At 38.1% G+C, this 15,795-nt stretch overlaps 1 protein-coding gene across 7 annotated transcripts in view; it reads right to left on the bottom strand.

Annotated features, from left to right (window-relative positions):
* Window positions 1-15,795, bottom strand: part of FRYL (FRY like transcription coactivator) — a 265,921-nt gene that overhangs the window by 113,219 nt on the left and 136,907 nt on the right. For all 7 annotated transcript variants that reach the window (XM_059161860.1, XM_059161868.1, XM_059161877.1 and 4 more), the window contains 4 exons: window positions 13,524-13,663; window positions 12,487-12,583; window positions 2,119-2,198; window positions 1,588-1,668 (listed from right to left, as the gene is read on the bottom strand). In XM_059161860.1, coding sequence (XP_059017843.1) covers window positions 1,588-1,668; window positions 2,119-2,198; window positions 12,487-12,583; window positions 13,524-13,663 — 398 coding nt within the window. The remainder of the gene's footprint in view (window positions 1-1,587; window positions 1,669-2,118; window positions 2,199-12,486; window positions 12,584-13,523; window positions 13,664-15,795) is intronic.

Raw genomic sequence — 15,795 nt, 5'->3', positions numbered from 1 at the left:
TCTCATAATAATTATTAGTCACTAAAATCACAGGAACCAAACATTAACAAGAAGTGGACTTGGCTTCTTAGAATTTAGAATGGTTTTCATCTGATGATTTCAGGACCAAAGACTCATTTATTTAAAGGACATCCAAGAAAATCTTCATTGATAACTTTTTACTTCACAAATTTCCCAGTAGCAACAAAGGAAATTCAAATTCCATAGTCTTCAGAGCAACCACGAGATACTAAAGACAAACTTTTTTACTGTTTATTATAATGATGGTTCAAGGCAGTTCAACGAGTATAACTCCTAATGAACACCGTTATGGAGTAATCTATTATCTCCTTTTTCTTTCTTGGTATCTCTTCTATCTATCCAAAACACTATTTGGTGCTAAAACAAATAAGATAATTCGGAGGAAGACACTGCAGTCAGAAATGGAAGTGCTCAACTAGAAAGTATTAAAAGTCATTATTGGGTGCCTGGGTGGCTCAGATGATTAAGCACCTGTCTTCGGCTCAAGTCATGATCCCAATGTCCTAAGTTCAAGTCCCACATAGGGCTCCCTGCTCACTGGGGAGCTTGCTTCTTCCTCTGCCTCCCTCTCTCTCTCTTTCATGAGTAAATAAATAAAATCTTTTTAAAAAAAGTCATTACTAGCTCTGTAGAGTTCTAAAAAAAACAAAACAAAACACTTCTAGGGGCACCTGAGTGGCTCAGTCATTAAGCATCTGCCTTTGGCTCAGGGCATGATTTCAGGGTCCTGGGATCGAGCCCCACATTGGGCTCCCTGCTCAACGGGAAGCCTGCTTCTTCCTCTCTCACTCCCACTGCTTGTGTTCCCTCTCTCTCTGTGTCTCTCTCTGTCAAATACATAAATAAAATTAAAACAAAACAAAACAAAAACTTCTCATAGAATAGTTAAAAATAGGCAATAAGGTAATGTCCTGATTATTCCTGGTAATTTCCAATTTCCTTAATTCAGAATTTATGGGAAACCCCAAATAAATGAAAACAAGTTGTGAAATTAATGTATGAATGTAACTTTGAAATCCTCTAAGGACTAGAGCAGCAAAGTAATATAAGATGGAGTTCAAAATAACTATGGGGGCACCTGGGTGGCTCAGTGGGTTAAAGTCGCTGCCTTCAGCTCAGGTCATGATCTCAGGGTCCTGGGATCGAGCCCCGCATCGGGCTCTCTGCTCAGCGGAGAGCCTGCTTCCCCCCTCTCTCTGCCTGCCTCTCTGCCTGCTTGTGATCTCTGTCTGTCAAATAAATAAATAAACATCTTTACAAAATAACTACAAAAAAAAAAATCTAAAACTGTATCTATTATACTAGTAAGGAAGCATTCCTTTTTTTTAAAAAAAGATTTTATTTATTTATTTGAGAGAAAGAGAGAGCGAGAACATGAGAGGGGAGAAGGTCAGGGGGAGAAGCAGACTCCCTGCAGAGCTGGGAGCTGGTTGCGGACTCCATCCCTGGACTCCAGGATCATGACCTGAGCTGAAGGCAAATGCTTAACCGACTGAGCCACCCAGGCGCCCCAAGCAAGGAAGCATTCTAAAACACAAACTGAAATCAGTGATTTATAACACTTACTTTGATTGGGCAAGAACCCCTGTCACCTCTGCATATAAATCGGCGATAATATGCACATTCCCAGTGTTGGTTCCTGAATATCTACAACAACAAGAGAACAAATGTATTATCAAAGTTTTCTATAAACTCTCCCTAATAAATCTGAAAATCTCTCGTCAGGGTGTTATATAGTTTCCCCCTCCCCCCTCTAAACATTCATCGATAGGATAATAAAAACCACATGAATTTTCTTCTATCTGGATTTTACTTTGTCATGAAATTTAACCTTCTAATTCTTATAAATCCAATCAATAGTTTTAAGAATTTTTTAAATAAAATCTTTCCTATGGAGACGCAGCCTAAAAACAAAACAAAACACCTTTCTTGTCAGCATTTGGTGTGGATTCAAAAAAGAAGGAGGGAAGGAAGGAAGGGAAGGAAAATGCTTTGAACTCTAAAAACAAATGATCAATGAGAGTTTGAATTATACTTAAGTGGTCCAAACGTGGCCTGCAGAGAAAAGCATCGATCCCAAGCTAGCATTTTACTTACCCTTCCTTATGTTTAAAGTGCTTGAAAGCTAAGTTTAGAACTTCGTGAACTAAGGGATCGGGTACAGGATGAACAGGAATCTGGAACAAAACAAATTGTCAAGTCGGCAAGAGCTAAGTGGGTTACAAATCTTTTCTGAGTGTTCTCTACATTTCAACTAATTAAATCAATAACCAGTTTTCATTTCCACGATAGGATCTATTACTAATTAGTCAATCTTCCCCTTTTCTAAGGATGTTATTATTTTCCCTGAGAATTCAGTTACCCATCTAATTTAATAAGCTCTAAGTTTAAGAATGTTAGCTTCATAATCAAAATTCCTTGAACTACAGCCCATAAAGGGGAACAAGGAGACATGATTGCTGATGTGACTGTAATTATCACTGCCCAGAAATTACGAAGACACCCACATGTACCTCTTTGCAACACGTACAGAAAAGCGACCTCTAGCTGAGCCAGCCACACATTCCATTAGTCTGATTTTCTATCATAAACAGCAGCCACAACAACACCAACTTTCTCAACAACTGAAAACTATGTATGGCCTTAGTCGTATTAGAAATTTGTCATTTAAATATCTTTGTTTTGCTTGGTTCTTTAAAAGTTATATGCTACTTCCTAAGACATAACCAAAATATTTAAACCAGGAAGTAAAATCCCAGCCTCATCCCCCTTTTATCATCTCTACTAATAGCCTGGTGTATATCCTTTCAGTTTCTTTCCTACACACACCCATACAGACAAACCTTAGGTTTCTTAACAAAATGATGCATCTTTCCACGTCAGTACTTAGAGTTCCTCCTTTCTTCTCAATGGCTATATACTACTCAGTGTACTGTAATTCATTTAATGAGCTTTCTATTGCTGAACCTTTCATTCTGATTTTCAATAATCAATATACATAATGTTATACAATAAACATCCTGTACATTTAATGTTAAATGCTTGTGTAATTCCATGGGAAAGAGCCCAAAAGGAGGAACAGATAGATCAAAGATTACACAAGTCACCACTGATATATATTCAAGTTCTATACATGTGTGGGTCTGTTTTTGAACTCACTGTTCTATCAGTTTTTATATGTTGGTACTAAAATCATAGAGTCTTCATTATTAGACTTTATGAATAAGTTCTGATGTCTGGTACTGAAAGTCCCCCTTATTTTTCTTCAGAGAAAGCTTAGCCCTTTTTGGCCCACTGTTCCTCCATATTCAACTTAGAGTAACCCTTCAAAGTTACAGAAAAACTGTCGGGATTTTTATTGGAGTTGCAGTCAATCCACAGATCAATTTGGGGCTAACTGTATTTTTCTACATTCACATGGAATGTCTCTTCACTTCTTTAAAGGTTTTTAGCAAGGCTTTATAATTTTCTGTTTTTGTCCTTGGGTGGGCTTATTCCTAATAAGTATGAAGAGATGCTTGATTTAATTAGTAATAAGGAGAATGAACATACACAAGGTATCATTTTACACCCACTCAGTGGGGAAAAGTCTGACAATACCAAATAGTAGAGATAACATAAATAAATGAGGTTTCACAGACATTGCTGGTGTTAAGTTCAAATCAATATTTTATACAGCCCACAATCTAGTGAAGCTGATCAAAGTATGCCACCACAAAACACGGCACTTTGGCACGAGAATTATTTTGAGCTGAAGCCAACTGCACTTTCCAGGTGCAGGAAAAGCTCTCCAGCCTCCTCCTTTCTGCCTAAAAGCAGTCTCCCCTCCTCTTTCCCATAACAAGAAAACAACCATTATCATCAGAAACATGAGATAGGACTGCCCAAACTTACTAAACAGCCCTTACCTTCTATGAGATCCCCCACATATCTTCCTTCCCCCAATTTACCACCCCTAGAAGCCCAGACACTTTTCCTTTGTTTTGTCACTCACAATGTGTTGCTCTTTGTTAAATTTTAGGGTCTAACCGTTCTTTATGTCTTTAACTTCTTTCCCATGAAGCCCTCAATATGCGTTGGTAATACACCTTTCCTCCTATTCATGTGATGGTTGTCAATTTAATTTGCACGGCTCCAGGAATGAACTTAAGAGGGTGGAGCTCCACTACAATTAGCAATTATAGGCCTAAGAAAACCTAAGAAAGTATGTATAGCTGCACACTTCACAGATTAATCCTAGCAACATAATGTTGAGTGAAAAAGTAAGTCCCAGAGGACAACATATAGTATGATACGTTCTTCAAGAAAATCAGAAGACAAAGAAAACTTACTCTTCAAACATATATGAAAAATCTTTAAAAGAGAATAATTAACATAAAGGGTAGCCAGGGATTGAACTAGAAGAGATTCATATTATTAGGCTTAAGCTATAGGTATTTGGGGCCCACAGGTAACCATTATATTGTAAACAAATATAGAGGCAGCCACACAGAGACCAATGATAACAGCATATCTTGAACCAAGATCAGGATTTCTCCCATTCTGTGGCCCTGAAGTCCAATTAAAGCAAAACAAAACAAAACACACAGGAATTCCACACTTGCTTAAAAAAATTTAACTATATATATTAGAGAAAAATTCATCAATAGGATAAAATCATAATAGAGATTTTAATTTATCAAGAAAGCCACAAACTAGCCTGAGGTAAAGAACAGCAGGGAACACTAATTATTCAGAGATGGTCAGACAATGTTTCATGAGGGTTTGATAAAGGAGAATTTTAATTTAAAGTAAAGATAATTTTTTTAAAAGATTTTATTTATTTATTTGACAGAGATCACAAGTAGGCAGAGAGACAGGCAGAGAGAGAGGAGGAAGCAGGCTCCCTGCTGAGCAGAGAGCCGGATGAGGGGCTCGATCCAAGGACCCTGAGATCATGACCTGAGCTGAAGGCAGAGACTTTAACCCACTAAGCCACCCAGTCACTCCAGGATAACTTATTTTTTACAAAGGTAAATCAGGAGTCTATCAGGAGGGAGCTGAATTTAGTCCTGAATAATGACTGGGAGCTAGTTCCAACCTAGTAAATAGGAGAGAGGCATTAGAAACAGTAACCATGATTACACTGTAATGAGGGACAAGAGATACAAGAAATCCAGTCAGTAACTATTCATTGCCATTTATTTAGCTCAGTGAGAATACTGGCACTATTTTTAAAGTGCTGTCCAAGCGGAGGGAGGCATGCAGCTATGAAAGGCTGGAAAGGCTCATGGTGAACTTTTAACTCCAGGACGGAAGGCTATAGCTTTATCTTGGCTAAGCAGATTGATAATTTGTTGTTGACTGAAGAGAATCAGAGAGAGCATATGTCTCAGATTTCCTAGAAACTGGGACCATCCTAAAGGCCTGTACCTGGAATCCAGTTCGAAGAAAATGTGCTCCATCGCAAAATCAAATAGGGTTCAGTGAGGAAGCAGCTGAAATCCAAACTCTACCTGTCTTAGCTCTCAATGAACCTTTAAAAGTAGTAGCCTGATGACAGAGCAAAGATGTTTATGCATCTGTTTGTAGAAGCTGAGATTTGAAAATCCCATGTTAATAAATTGCACAGAAACTGAATTTATTCTACAGAATTCAGACTCTACAAGAATAATCTTAACCTTCGTCCCACACTGGAAGATGAAATTTTTTTTTTTTTAAGAGTTTATTTATTTATTTGACAGAGAGAGATCACAAGTAGACAGAGAGGCAGGCAGAGAGGGAGGAAGGGAAGCAAGCTCCCCGCTGAGCAGGGAGCCCGATGCGGGACTCGATCCCAAGACCCTGAGATCATAACCTGAGCCGAAGGCAGCAGCTTAACCCACTGAGCCACCCAGGCGCCCCCTGGAAGATGAAATTTTAAAGCCAGAATTTCTTTAGCAATTAGAAATACTTAACTAGGAATTTTATGATTGACTATATAAATCATAAGAAATGTTTCAGGTACACCTGGGTGGCTCAGTCAGTTAAGCATCTGCTTCTGGCTGAGGTCATGATCCCAGGGTCCCAGGATCGAGCCCCGCGTCAGGCTCCCTGCTCAGCACGGAGTCTGCTTCTCCCTCTCCCCCTGGCTCCTTCTCTCTCTCTCTTAAATAAATAAGCAAAATCATAAAGCAAACAAACAACAACAACAAGAAAACAACTTTTCCAGGGACACCCGGTTGGCTCAGTCGGTTAAGTGTCTGCTTTCAGCTCAGGTCATGACCCCAGGGTTCTGGGATCAAGTCCCACACTGGGCTCCTTGCTCTTTGGAGAACCTGCTTCTCCCTCTGCCTGCCTCTCTCCCTGCTTGTGTGCTCTCTCTCTTTCTGACAAATAAATAAAATCTTAAAAAAAAATTTTAAAAAAGCTTTTCAATCTTTCATAGGCAGACACTTCCTTATAGAATTGTAACAATCATGTTTGTTGATATAGGAATTTCAGAATAGTATCTGATCAATCAAGTAGATGCATTACAATCTTTTACTCGGTACCCCGAATACCTCTTTTTAGGATGATACTATTCTCTTATATTAAGAAGAAACCCAAAACAGTATTCCCCAAGTGTTCCTTTTATACACACCAAGCTGATAAATTTATTGTAAATAAACTATAATCAAATGTTTATATAATAAATAAAAACATTTTCTTTACTACCATGATAAAAGTATAGAAAGGCTATGGATTTTGGCTTAGTTTAATCAAGCCACAGCTTCTCTTTTGACTTTTGACTAGTTATATAACCTTGAGCAAGTTTCCACTTTCCCACCTATAAAACATAGACAACAGACTGGAACCCTATAATCACTGGTCCTGAGAGAATGAAAAATCGAGCATAATACAATTGGACATTGATTCTTGTCCTCTCCCCTTTTTCTTTTTCTAAAAGGGACTAGGCAAAAACTCTTACCTCCTGAGAACGCAGGCCACACAAAGGGGCTAGAATATAAGGATGGAGATACTGAAGGGAAAGCCTGGTAGGGAAAAGGAAACCAGGGCCCATTCAAGAAGCAAGGAGGCAGATGTCGTATCCCAGCCTGATCTCCCCTCAACTGGGCCCATAAATAGGCCCTAAGGTAACAGAAACAGTTACTTACTATCACCCAGGCTGCTGTCCCGAGCACTGGGTCAGCCCTGGGGCTACCCACTGACGGTTAAAACAGAGCAGACGCCTACCACCAGCGGATAACAAAACCAGTCAGGAAGAGGCTGTACCTGGATCAAGCATTTTGACTTCTAGAACCTATTCCACAATTCATGGCGCTAATCATACAGGCTGGGCCCCAGACATCTCATTAATCTTGCAATAATGCAACACTGCATTTTATGTGATTTAATTTTTATACTCCATGTACTGCTCTGTGCTGTGGTTTTACCATATGGATTTCCTCACAGGCATGTTCAGTGTGCTCGAGGCCAGAGATATGAAATACAGGTTAACTTAAACCTGCAATTTCTCCTAAACTGTCTTATTTGGTCCAGTGATGTCTGATGTCTAACAATGACAGCTAGGGACACTGCTGAGTCATGCTGTACACTCTAAGTTATTTCCCTCCTGTGGCCACCATCAACACCTGGTGTATGTCTGTATGTCAGGCATTAGATAGGCATTTTTATAAATATTACTTGTAACACTTAGTCTTACAAGGTAGATACTGGTTCCCTATTTTACAGATGAGGGAACTAAAGTTCAGAAGCTGATGTGTACTTCTCTAGAAAATACTGCACGCCCAGTTTCTGCCACATAAAAATGCATTTGATAAAGGCAAAAGAGATCAAAGCTTTCAATTTTATCACATTGTAGCCAGAAATAGAAGTGAAAGAAGAAATAGGTTTTACCTAATTTTAAGAACGAACAAGATCAGGAAGCATAGACATTCTCAAAATCCCTATTTCTTCCCTTATTTTCAAGAATAATAATAACAGTAATAATAATAAAAACATTCTCAAATTGAATTTCTTTTTTTTTTTAAGATTTTATTTATTAATTTGACAGAGAGAAATCACAATTAGATGGAGAGGCAGGCAGAGAGAGAGAGAGAGATAGGGAAGCAGGCTCCCTGCTGAGCAGAGAGCCTGATGCGGGACTCGATCCCAGGACCCTGAGATCATGACCTGAGCCGAAGGCAGCGGCTTAACCCACTGAGCCATGCAGGCGCCTCTCAAATTGAATTTCAAAAAAAAAAAGGCAACAGCAGTGGGGCGCAGGAGGCAGAACCTCTTTTCCGCTTACAGAGGAAGAAGTCTACTTGCATGGAGTAATACTCCCACCTATACTGTCAAGACTTCTTTAGGCCCTGTCATTTGTGATTTCAGAAGCAGCACTAATTCTCCTTCAACATTCCATTAGGATATATATCTGGCAGAATCTTAACACCCAGGGGCGCCTGGCTGGCTCATCAGAGGAAGCATGGGACTCTGGACCTCAGGGTCTTGCATTCCAGCCCCCACGTTGCATACAAAGATTGGTTACAAAACTTTAAAAAACTTAAAAAAAAAAAAAAAAAAAAGATTACCCGAGTTTTATTCCAAGGCCCTTCCCAGCACCACCTCCCAAACTTTAATGCTTTTATCACATCATGAAAGTGAAAAACAACAAAATCAGGTTATGATAGGGACACTGCAGAGTCAATGAGGCTCATTCATTCCCTAAATGACCAGCTTTTAGTGCCAAGGGGAAGGAATGCATTTAACCTCAGAAAAATCACAAATAACTGCACAGCCTTCAGGGAACTCATCCACATCAAAAATGCACATGTGAAATCTGAACATAGTAAGGATGTATTCCACCTTCTAATACTTTGCAACAGCACGAATAAAACTAAGCCGAGAGCTGGAGATGGTTTACAAACTAAGTTTCCCAATCTTGTTTATTTCAATGAGTAAATGTCTGACTAAAATTTCATATGGAAAGAAAATTGCTTCAAACTTTCTAAATGTTGATGTTGCCGTTTAGACATGCTTTTACTATGAATTTGAAAACCTTTGGTATTGACATGTTAAAATTTGTTGGCCATGAGCCCAAGATTATGTTTGACTTTCTTGAAAAAATAAAATTAGGTCCTCTATCATCTTGAATTAATTTTGTTCCCATAGTGAATCATACTCATTTCATCATATTTACACTAACTCAATTCTTTCTCTAATTTATGATTAAAACTTTAATTTTCCTAGATGCTGCCTATTTCACCTAATTTTGTATCACTGATTTTACCAATATTCTTATTATTAATGGCAGAAAACTTGGAATAAAAAAGTGAACTAACTTTATAATCATCAGCAAGTCACTAAATTAAGAACATTTCTTCATCTGCAAAATGAAGATAACAGATATACTGACAGAGCCCTTTCCATGTCCCAGGCATTACTGTATTTAATGTTCACGCTTCTACAAAAATGATATTATCATCCCTCTTTTACCGAGAGGGAAAAAAGCAGTGAATAATAACTCATCCAAGTTACGCAGCAAAAAAATGACAGCTGGAATGAAAACACTTGTCCTGGCTGTTTCCTAGTTTTATTACAATGACCAGCTGATACAAAGGATATAGAGCCTTTACGCATCATGAAGAGTTCTAAACACGCATGAAGACACAACAGATTATTCAAGAAACAAAAAGTGTATAATATAGGATGTCAAGGACTAACCCGTAAAGAATATTTACTCCTCTTTATGACTGGCCCAACCAAGTATCAATACTTCAGTCTCCTGCGACCCTCTGTCTCATCAAAATAAAACTGAGTCACGTTTTAATATGTGTCTCTTATGGGGGGCAAAAGTAAAAGTCCTATTAAAGATATATGACACTGATTAGTCTCCAGATCTATTAAACCCTACATCACTTTGACACGGTAGAAAATTGGGTTAGTTCATCATGATACTTCAGAAAGTTCTATTGATTTTTACTTCATTTTCTCTGGTTTTATTAGTTTTGAGAAAGCTAAAAAGACTTCCCTTTTACTGGGGAAAAGAAAAAAAAACCTATGCATGATTTTTAATAAAGTATCTCACTGTTCTTTGTGACAGATTTTATTCTTTCAGGGTGCATCTGAGTGAAAGTATGAGGATAATGGTAAAAGAGAGAAAACAGTAGAAAGGCTGCTATAGATTGGAACAATATGGTGGCAGAACCAAAAAACAGAGATTAGCTATTAAAGCTGTTGTAGGAACACCTGGGTGGCTGCCTTTGACTCAGGTCATGATCCCAGGGTCCTGGGGATCCAGTCCCACATTGGGCTCCCTGCTCAGCAGGGAGCCTATTCTCTTGTTTGCCTGCTACATCCCTGCTTGTGTTTGCTCTCTCTCGAAATCTCTGACAAATAAATAAATAAAATCTTTAAAAAAAAAAAAAAAAGGAGCTATTTCTTTTTTCCCCACACTTTGAGTCCATGCACACCACGGATCTGAAGGGACTTTGTGGAATGGACTTTAAAAAATGGGCCCAATGAAAGTTTATGAATCCTATGGTCTTCTCCACCAGAAGAGCTATCTGCATTATTTTTTTTTTTAATCTTTTTTTTTAAGAGTATTTTTTTTTTTAAAGATTTTATTTATTTATTTGACAGAGAGAGATCACAAGTAGGCAGAGAGGCAGGCAGAGAGAGAGGAGGAAGCAGGCTCCCTGCTGAGCAGAGAGCCTGACGCGGGACTCGATCCCAGGACCCTGAGATCATGACCTGAGCCAAAGGCAGCGGCCCAACCCACTGAGCCATCCAGGCACCCCTATCTGCATTATTTTTTAAGAGGAGGAGGAAGGAAGGAGGATGAAGACCGAGAGAATGGGGAAGGGGAGAGGGCGGGTGAGAGCAGGGAGAACAGGAGAGAGAAAACTTACATAGGGTTATCTGTGCATAGAAGCTCTGAACCTGCTATGAAGGGCAACTTTCAGAGGAGACACTGATTGGCAAGTGAATGAATGCCTCGGGAAACAAAGGAGAGAAGGTACCATGGAGCCAGATCAGAGACGGGCCTGAATGTCTAGGGGAATTTACAATTTCTCCTGCTCAAAGAAGAAACCCTGGATTATTTAACTAGGCAATGCAAAATGTTGGTTACCCAATCACTCATATGACCTACATCAGCACACAGGAGATGCTAGAGGTCAACCACAATGAGTCCTAGGCAAAGTCCAGTCATGGTCAATGGCCGCTCTGGTCCTAAGCTCTTCTACCCCAAATTACGCTGGCCTCAGGCTCTTAGGATCCCAGCAAAACTGAGATCACAGAAAGCAAACCTGGTTTATTAGCACAACTCCCACAGCAAATTTCTTTCCTGCACCTACAGAAAGAACTTTAAGAAACGTACAAATTAATTAAAATGGTTTTCACCCCTGATTAATGTACTTATCTGCTTTTCATATTTCAAATTTTTATTTGTGAATTTCAGTTATTCAGATTTCAATGATTTTTCACATACATTATAAAAACAAAGGCAAAGTGTAAAAAAAGTAACTCAAAATAATTTTATATTGCTTCTGTCAAAAAAAATTGGCTGTCAATTAACTTCTATATCTAACATTTACTGTTTGCTTTCATAGTATATATTCTATTTCATTTTGTATAACAACAACAAAATCCTTGTCCAAATAGGTCATATGCAAAATGTGATTTTTGTTTTCTTTTAGGTTTCCTAACCTTTTCAAACATTACAAGGTACATGGCTGGAAATATATGGCTTGACTTTGAGTGATATAGAGCTTTTTAAAGACTACAAACAAACAAAAAAATACTTTCACACATTTGAACAAAGTAGTTGATTTTAGTAAATAAAAAAACAAAAACTGACCAAAAAAAAAAAAAAAAAAAAAAAAAAAACCCTTTCAAAATCAGTACAAGGACTTAGATGTATTTAAAGGTATACCTGTACTAACTTTGAGTAGTACAAATACACAGGTACTGGACATCAGATGTCACATTCACAAGCACAGCGTGAACACAATATTAGCATCCTAACAGACACTGAATAGACATGAAACATTTATTATCCTGAGGGGTTTTCACTTGTCCAAAAGCACTTGCACATGACAATTCGGTGTTCCCCAGGTCAACACGTCCCTATCCCTTAACTGTAACTGTACAATGATTACACATTGGAACACAGGCTTGATCACTTTGGAAGAGAAATTCTTTGAAACTAGACTGAAGTTGATGGATGACAGGTAGACTGTATTCTCAGCTAAAAGCCTGTATGTAACCCAATTTCTATTCATCTCAATTTTGGTAACAAGATCTCCTATCTTAAATGGCATATAGCAAGGGTAAAAAGAACAGGAAGTGATAGGTATAGGCCACAAAAGCCCCAGGCAACGGAAAGATGTCTAATTATATTGTAGAAATCTACTTAACGTGGGCCAGAATTTTAGACGTAACACCCTAGTTAAGGTAAAGGAAACGTGAAGGCAAAATAAGAATAAGGAACACAAACTCTGCAGAAAGAAAGCTTCTTACCTGCTTTAGAACTTCAACTAAAACTAAACAAAAAATGAAATCTACTGCTAAGTCTCTCCTTTCAAGAAGATAGTCTCTTTCACGTTGCTGTTCATCCCTGCAACAAGAATCCCAAATTAGGATTGCATTTAAGACCATACATTTTAAAATAGCTATTGGTTAACAGTTTGCTTATTTACTGAACTCCTCGTATGTATGGTGTCCTACAGCAACTGACAGTTCAAGTAGTTTTTAAATTACCCAACGTCTGTACGCTCTCGTTTTCTTTCTCGTGTTGGGTATTTTGTACAGTATTGATAAACACGTCGCTACTGCATCTGTCAGAAATTAAACCCATTCTAAAGGAATCAGTTAAGGAAAATACTTCAAATTTTATTTAGAAAATCTAACATTACTCCATATTTGATTAGTATTTTTTTTTTAATTAAGAACTGAAACAAAAATAGTAACTTTTCTGATGAAAATACAGTACCGGGAAACTTTCTGCGCATCTAATGTGAAAAATCACAGGTGGCATCAACTAAAACCCAATTCCAAACTATGGATCATCTCTTGAACCCAGATGGATGTTTTATGCAAAGCCAACACCTCCCTGGCAAATTTGAAGGAGGGAAGAGAAATTCGGGGACTTGAGCAACAGGGAGTCTCGCGGTATCATAATACAGGGTGTGGCAGTCCTCCTGAATCACAACAATTGCTTCCCATCACAAGCCATATGAACTGGACCTTTTCTGAATATTTTAACTTCTTCTAGAACCATTAAAGGTCCTCACTGAACTACTGAAATGGCGCTCCTGAAATTCATTTGACTATCCCAGTGATCGGTACCATGGAGTTCCATCGACCTTAACTGGTACCTTGCCCTGATTTACACTTAAGTATGGACTATGCTTTGCTTTCACTATCATGTTCATAACAAAAGTAGTCCATGTTTTTGTTCAGAAATCAAACAATCAGTCTTTGGTTGAGAACACTAACGCCCCCTTCATTGAAAGCGTTTCAATTCTAGGTAGAAGAGTGGAAAATGAGCCCCTTACCCCTTAGACTTTGTGCTGGATCGAGGCCTGTACTCATAGGATTCGTCTTCAGTTCCATTCTGGCGTCTGTACCAGTCAAACAAGGTGCGGAGTAAGGAAGGGAGACAGTGCTCTGCTACTGAGCTCATAGAGCTTATCAACTGAAAACACAAGATGTCACCAGAAGTTAAAGCACATCAAGGTGTCATACTCCTAACTCTATTAGCCATCATTTGGAAATGACCGATATTTCTAAGATGAACAGAGTAATTAAAAAAATTTTTAAAGATTTTGTTTATTTGTTTGACAGAGATCACAAGTAAGGCAGAGAGGGCAGCAGAAAGAGGGTGGGGGGGGAAGCAGGCTCCTTGGTGAGCAGAGAGCCCGATGCGGGGCTCGATCCCAGGATTCTGAGATCATGACCTGAGCAGAAGGCAAAGGCTTTAACCCACCAAGCCACCCAGGCGCTCCAATAAATGTGTATTAAAAGAGGTTTATCCAAGTAACAAAGTGGGCTAAGCTGTCCACCTTTTTCCTGCCTCTATATAGTACTCACATGTGTAAAAACATGACCCTTAGTAACATCTCTGGATATACAGAAGGATACCTGTGAGGGAAGTAGTACGTGTAACATGAGAAAACCACACCTGCCTCCTTCCCCAGGCCAGTTCCTCCTCCACGCTCATGCGAACAAAAGGTTGGAAATAGTGCCGCTAGAATGAATGAAGAGATGAGGAACGGAGAAGACTGTGTTATGTGAGAAGTGTATGAGAGTAAACTTTGTGTCACTCTACCACAGAATGGAGAATTATAACTGCATTATTAATTTGTGACACCCACACATGAACGTATTGGAAACGTGCTGTAACAAGCTTTTAAAGCTTAGGATATGTAAGAGGACAGCATAAAGATAAACGTAGTTGGGATGAACAAATGTTGTTCAATTTGAGGCATCCCGGAAACCATCCGAATTCTAGGTGAATGCCAGATTCATTTTACGAATGAACCCAGCGTCCCTGCAGTGGCAGTAAGAAGTACACCAGCTATCATTAGCAAGCAGTCCTTAAGGTCACTTTTCATCTGAAGGATCTCAAGCAAAAAATCGCTCTGCATAGGAATTTCCATATCTGATGCAACTCATTGCCCATAAAATTAATACTTCAAAGTATACAGTCAAACATTCTTTATTTTGTTTTTCTTAACTAAAAAAATGATGGGCTGCAGGAATATTCAAGTCTTGTTCAGGTCCAGGATTACAGAAAGTGTCAGTTAAAGAAGATAGATAGGTACCTCCAGGAATTAAACCTTTAATTTTCCTAATTCATCTAACTTCAAAATGTACTTCATCCAAGGAAATAGAAAAGAATAAAATAGTTTATTTGATTGTATAAGCTCTTCTTCTCTTTTTCATTATCTCTGCCTTCCTCTAGTCATACTTTTATTTATAATTAACCATAATTTGACAGGTAATGGTTTCTAATATAGAAAATTAAAGTAAAAACAAGATTCTAATTTAATTTAACTAATTTTTCGTATTTGTATTTTATAAACAATAAAGATAACTCAAAGCAAATCCTTTGAATATCTAAAGAAGGAACAATAAAATACCATCTACTATTTTAAGTATATATTAAAACAGTTTCTCCCACACTTGGCTTTTTATTGTTGGGGGGGAACAAAACTGAACTATGGGGCATAACCATTTAAAGTTTTATTAAGTGCCTTCTTAGCGCAGTAGGCAGCGCGTCAGTCTCATAAAGTTTTATTAATAGTTTACATTAAAAAATGGAAATAGTCCTTAAAATACTTTAATAGAATTTCAAATTCTGACTATACATTTATTCATTAGTGAATTTAAGATCTAAATAATCTAAATATCTTTAAAATAGTATATTAGTAACAGATAAATAAAATTAATTATTGTAATAATTAGAACCTTTTGTAGTAACACTGAGATTTGGTGAGCATAACATAAAGTGATCATAATGTTACTTTAACAGAAACTAGGCTTCCTCTCTATGATTTCTTCTTAGGTCACTAAGTGGCGTATCCTTCAGAATCCCCCAGGGATCTATTGTAAAATACAGGTGCTGGAGCCCTGCTCTTGGTAACTCTGTTCAGAACCGGGCTAGAGTCCAGAAACACAATATGCTGTTAAATCTCTACCAGGTAATTGTAGCCAGTCATCTTTATCTAGTCGATGAGATGAACATGAACATAAATTTCTGTTTCCTAGATACATAATTATGAGAAAAGTAGTACAGGAATACTAGAAACAAACAGCTAATCTGGG

The sequence above is a fragment of the Mustela lutreola genome, chromosome 1 (assembly GCF_030435805.1).
Source record: "Mustela lutreola isolate mMusLut2 chromosome 1, mMusLut2.pri, whole genome shotgun sequence".
NCBI classification, from domain to species: Eukaryota; Metazoa; Chordata; class Mammalia; order Carnivora; family Mustelidae; genus Mustela; species Mustela lutreola.
This window is presented reverse-complemented; position numbering and strand designations above follow the sequence as displayed.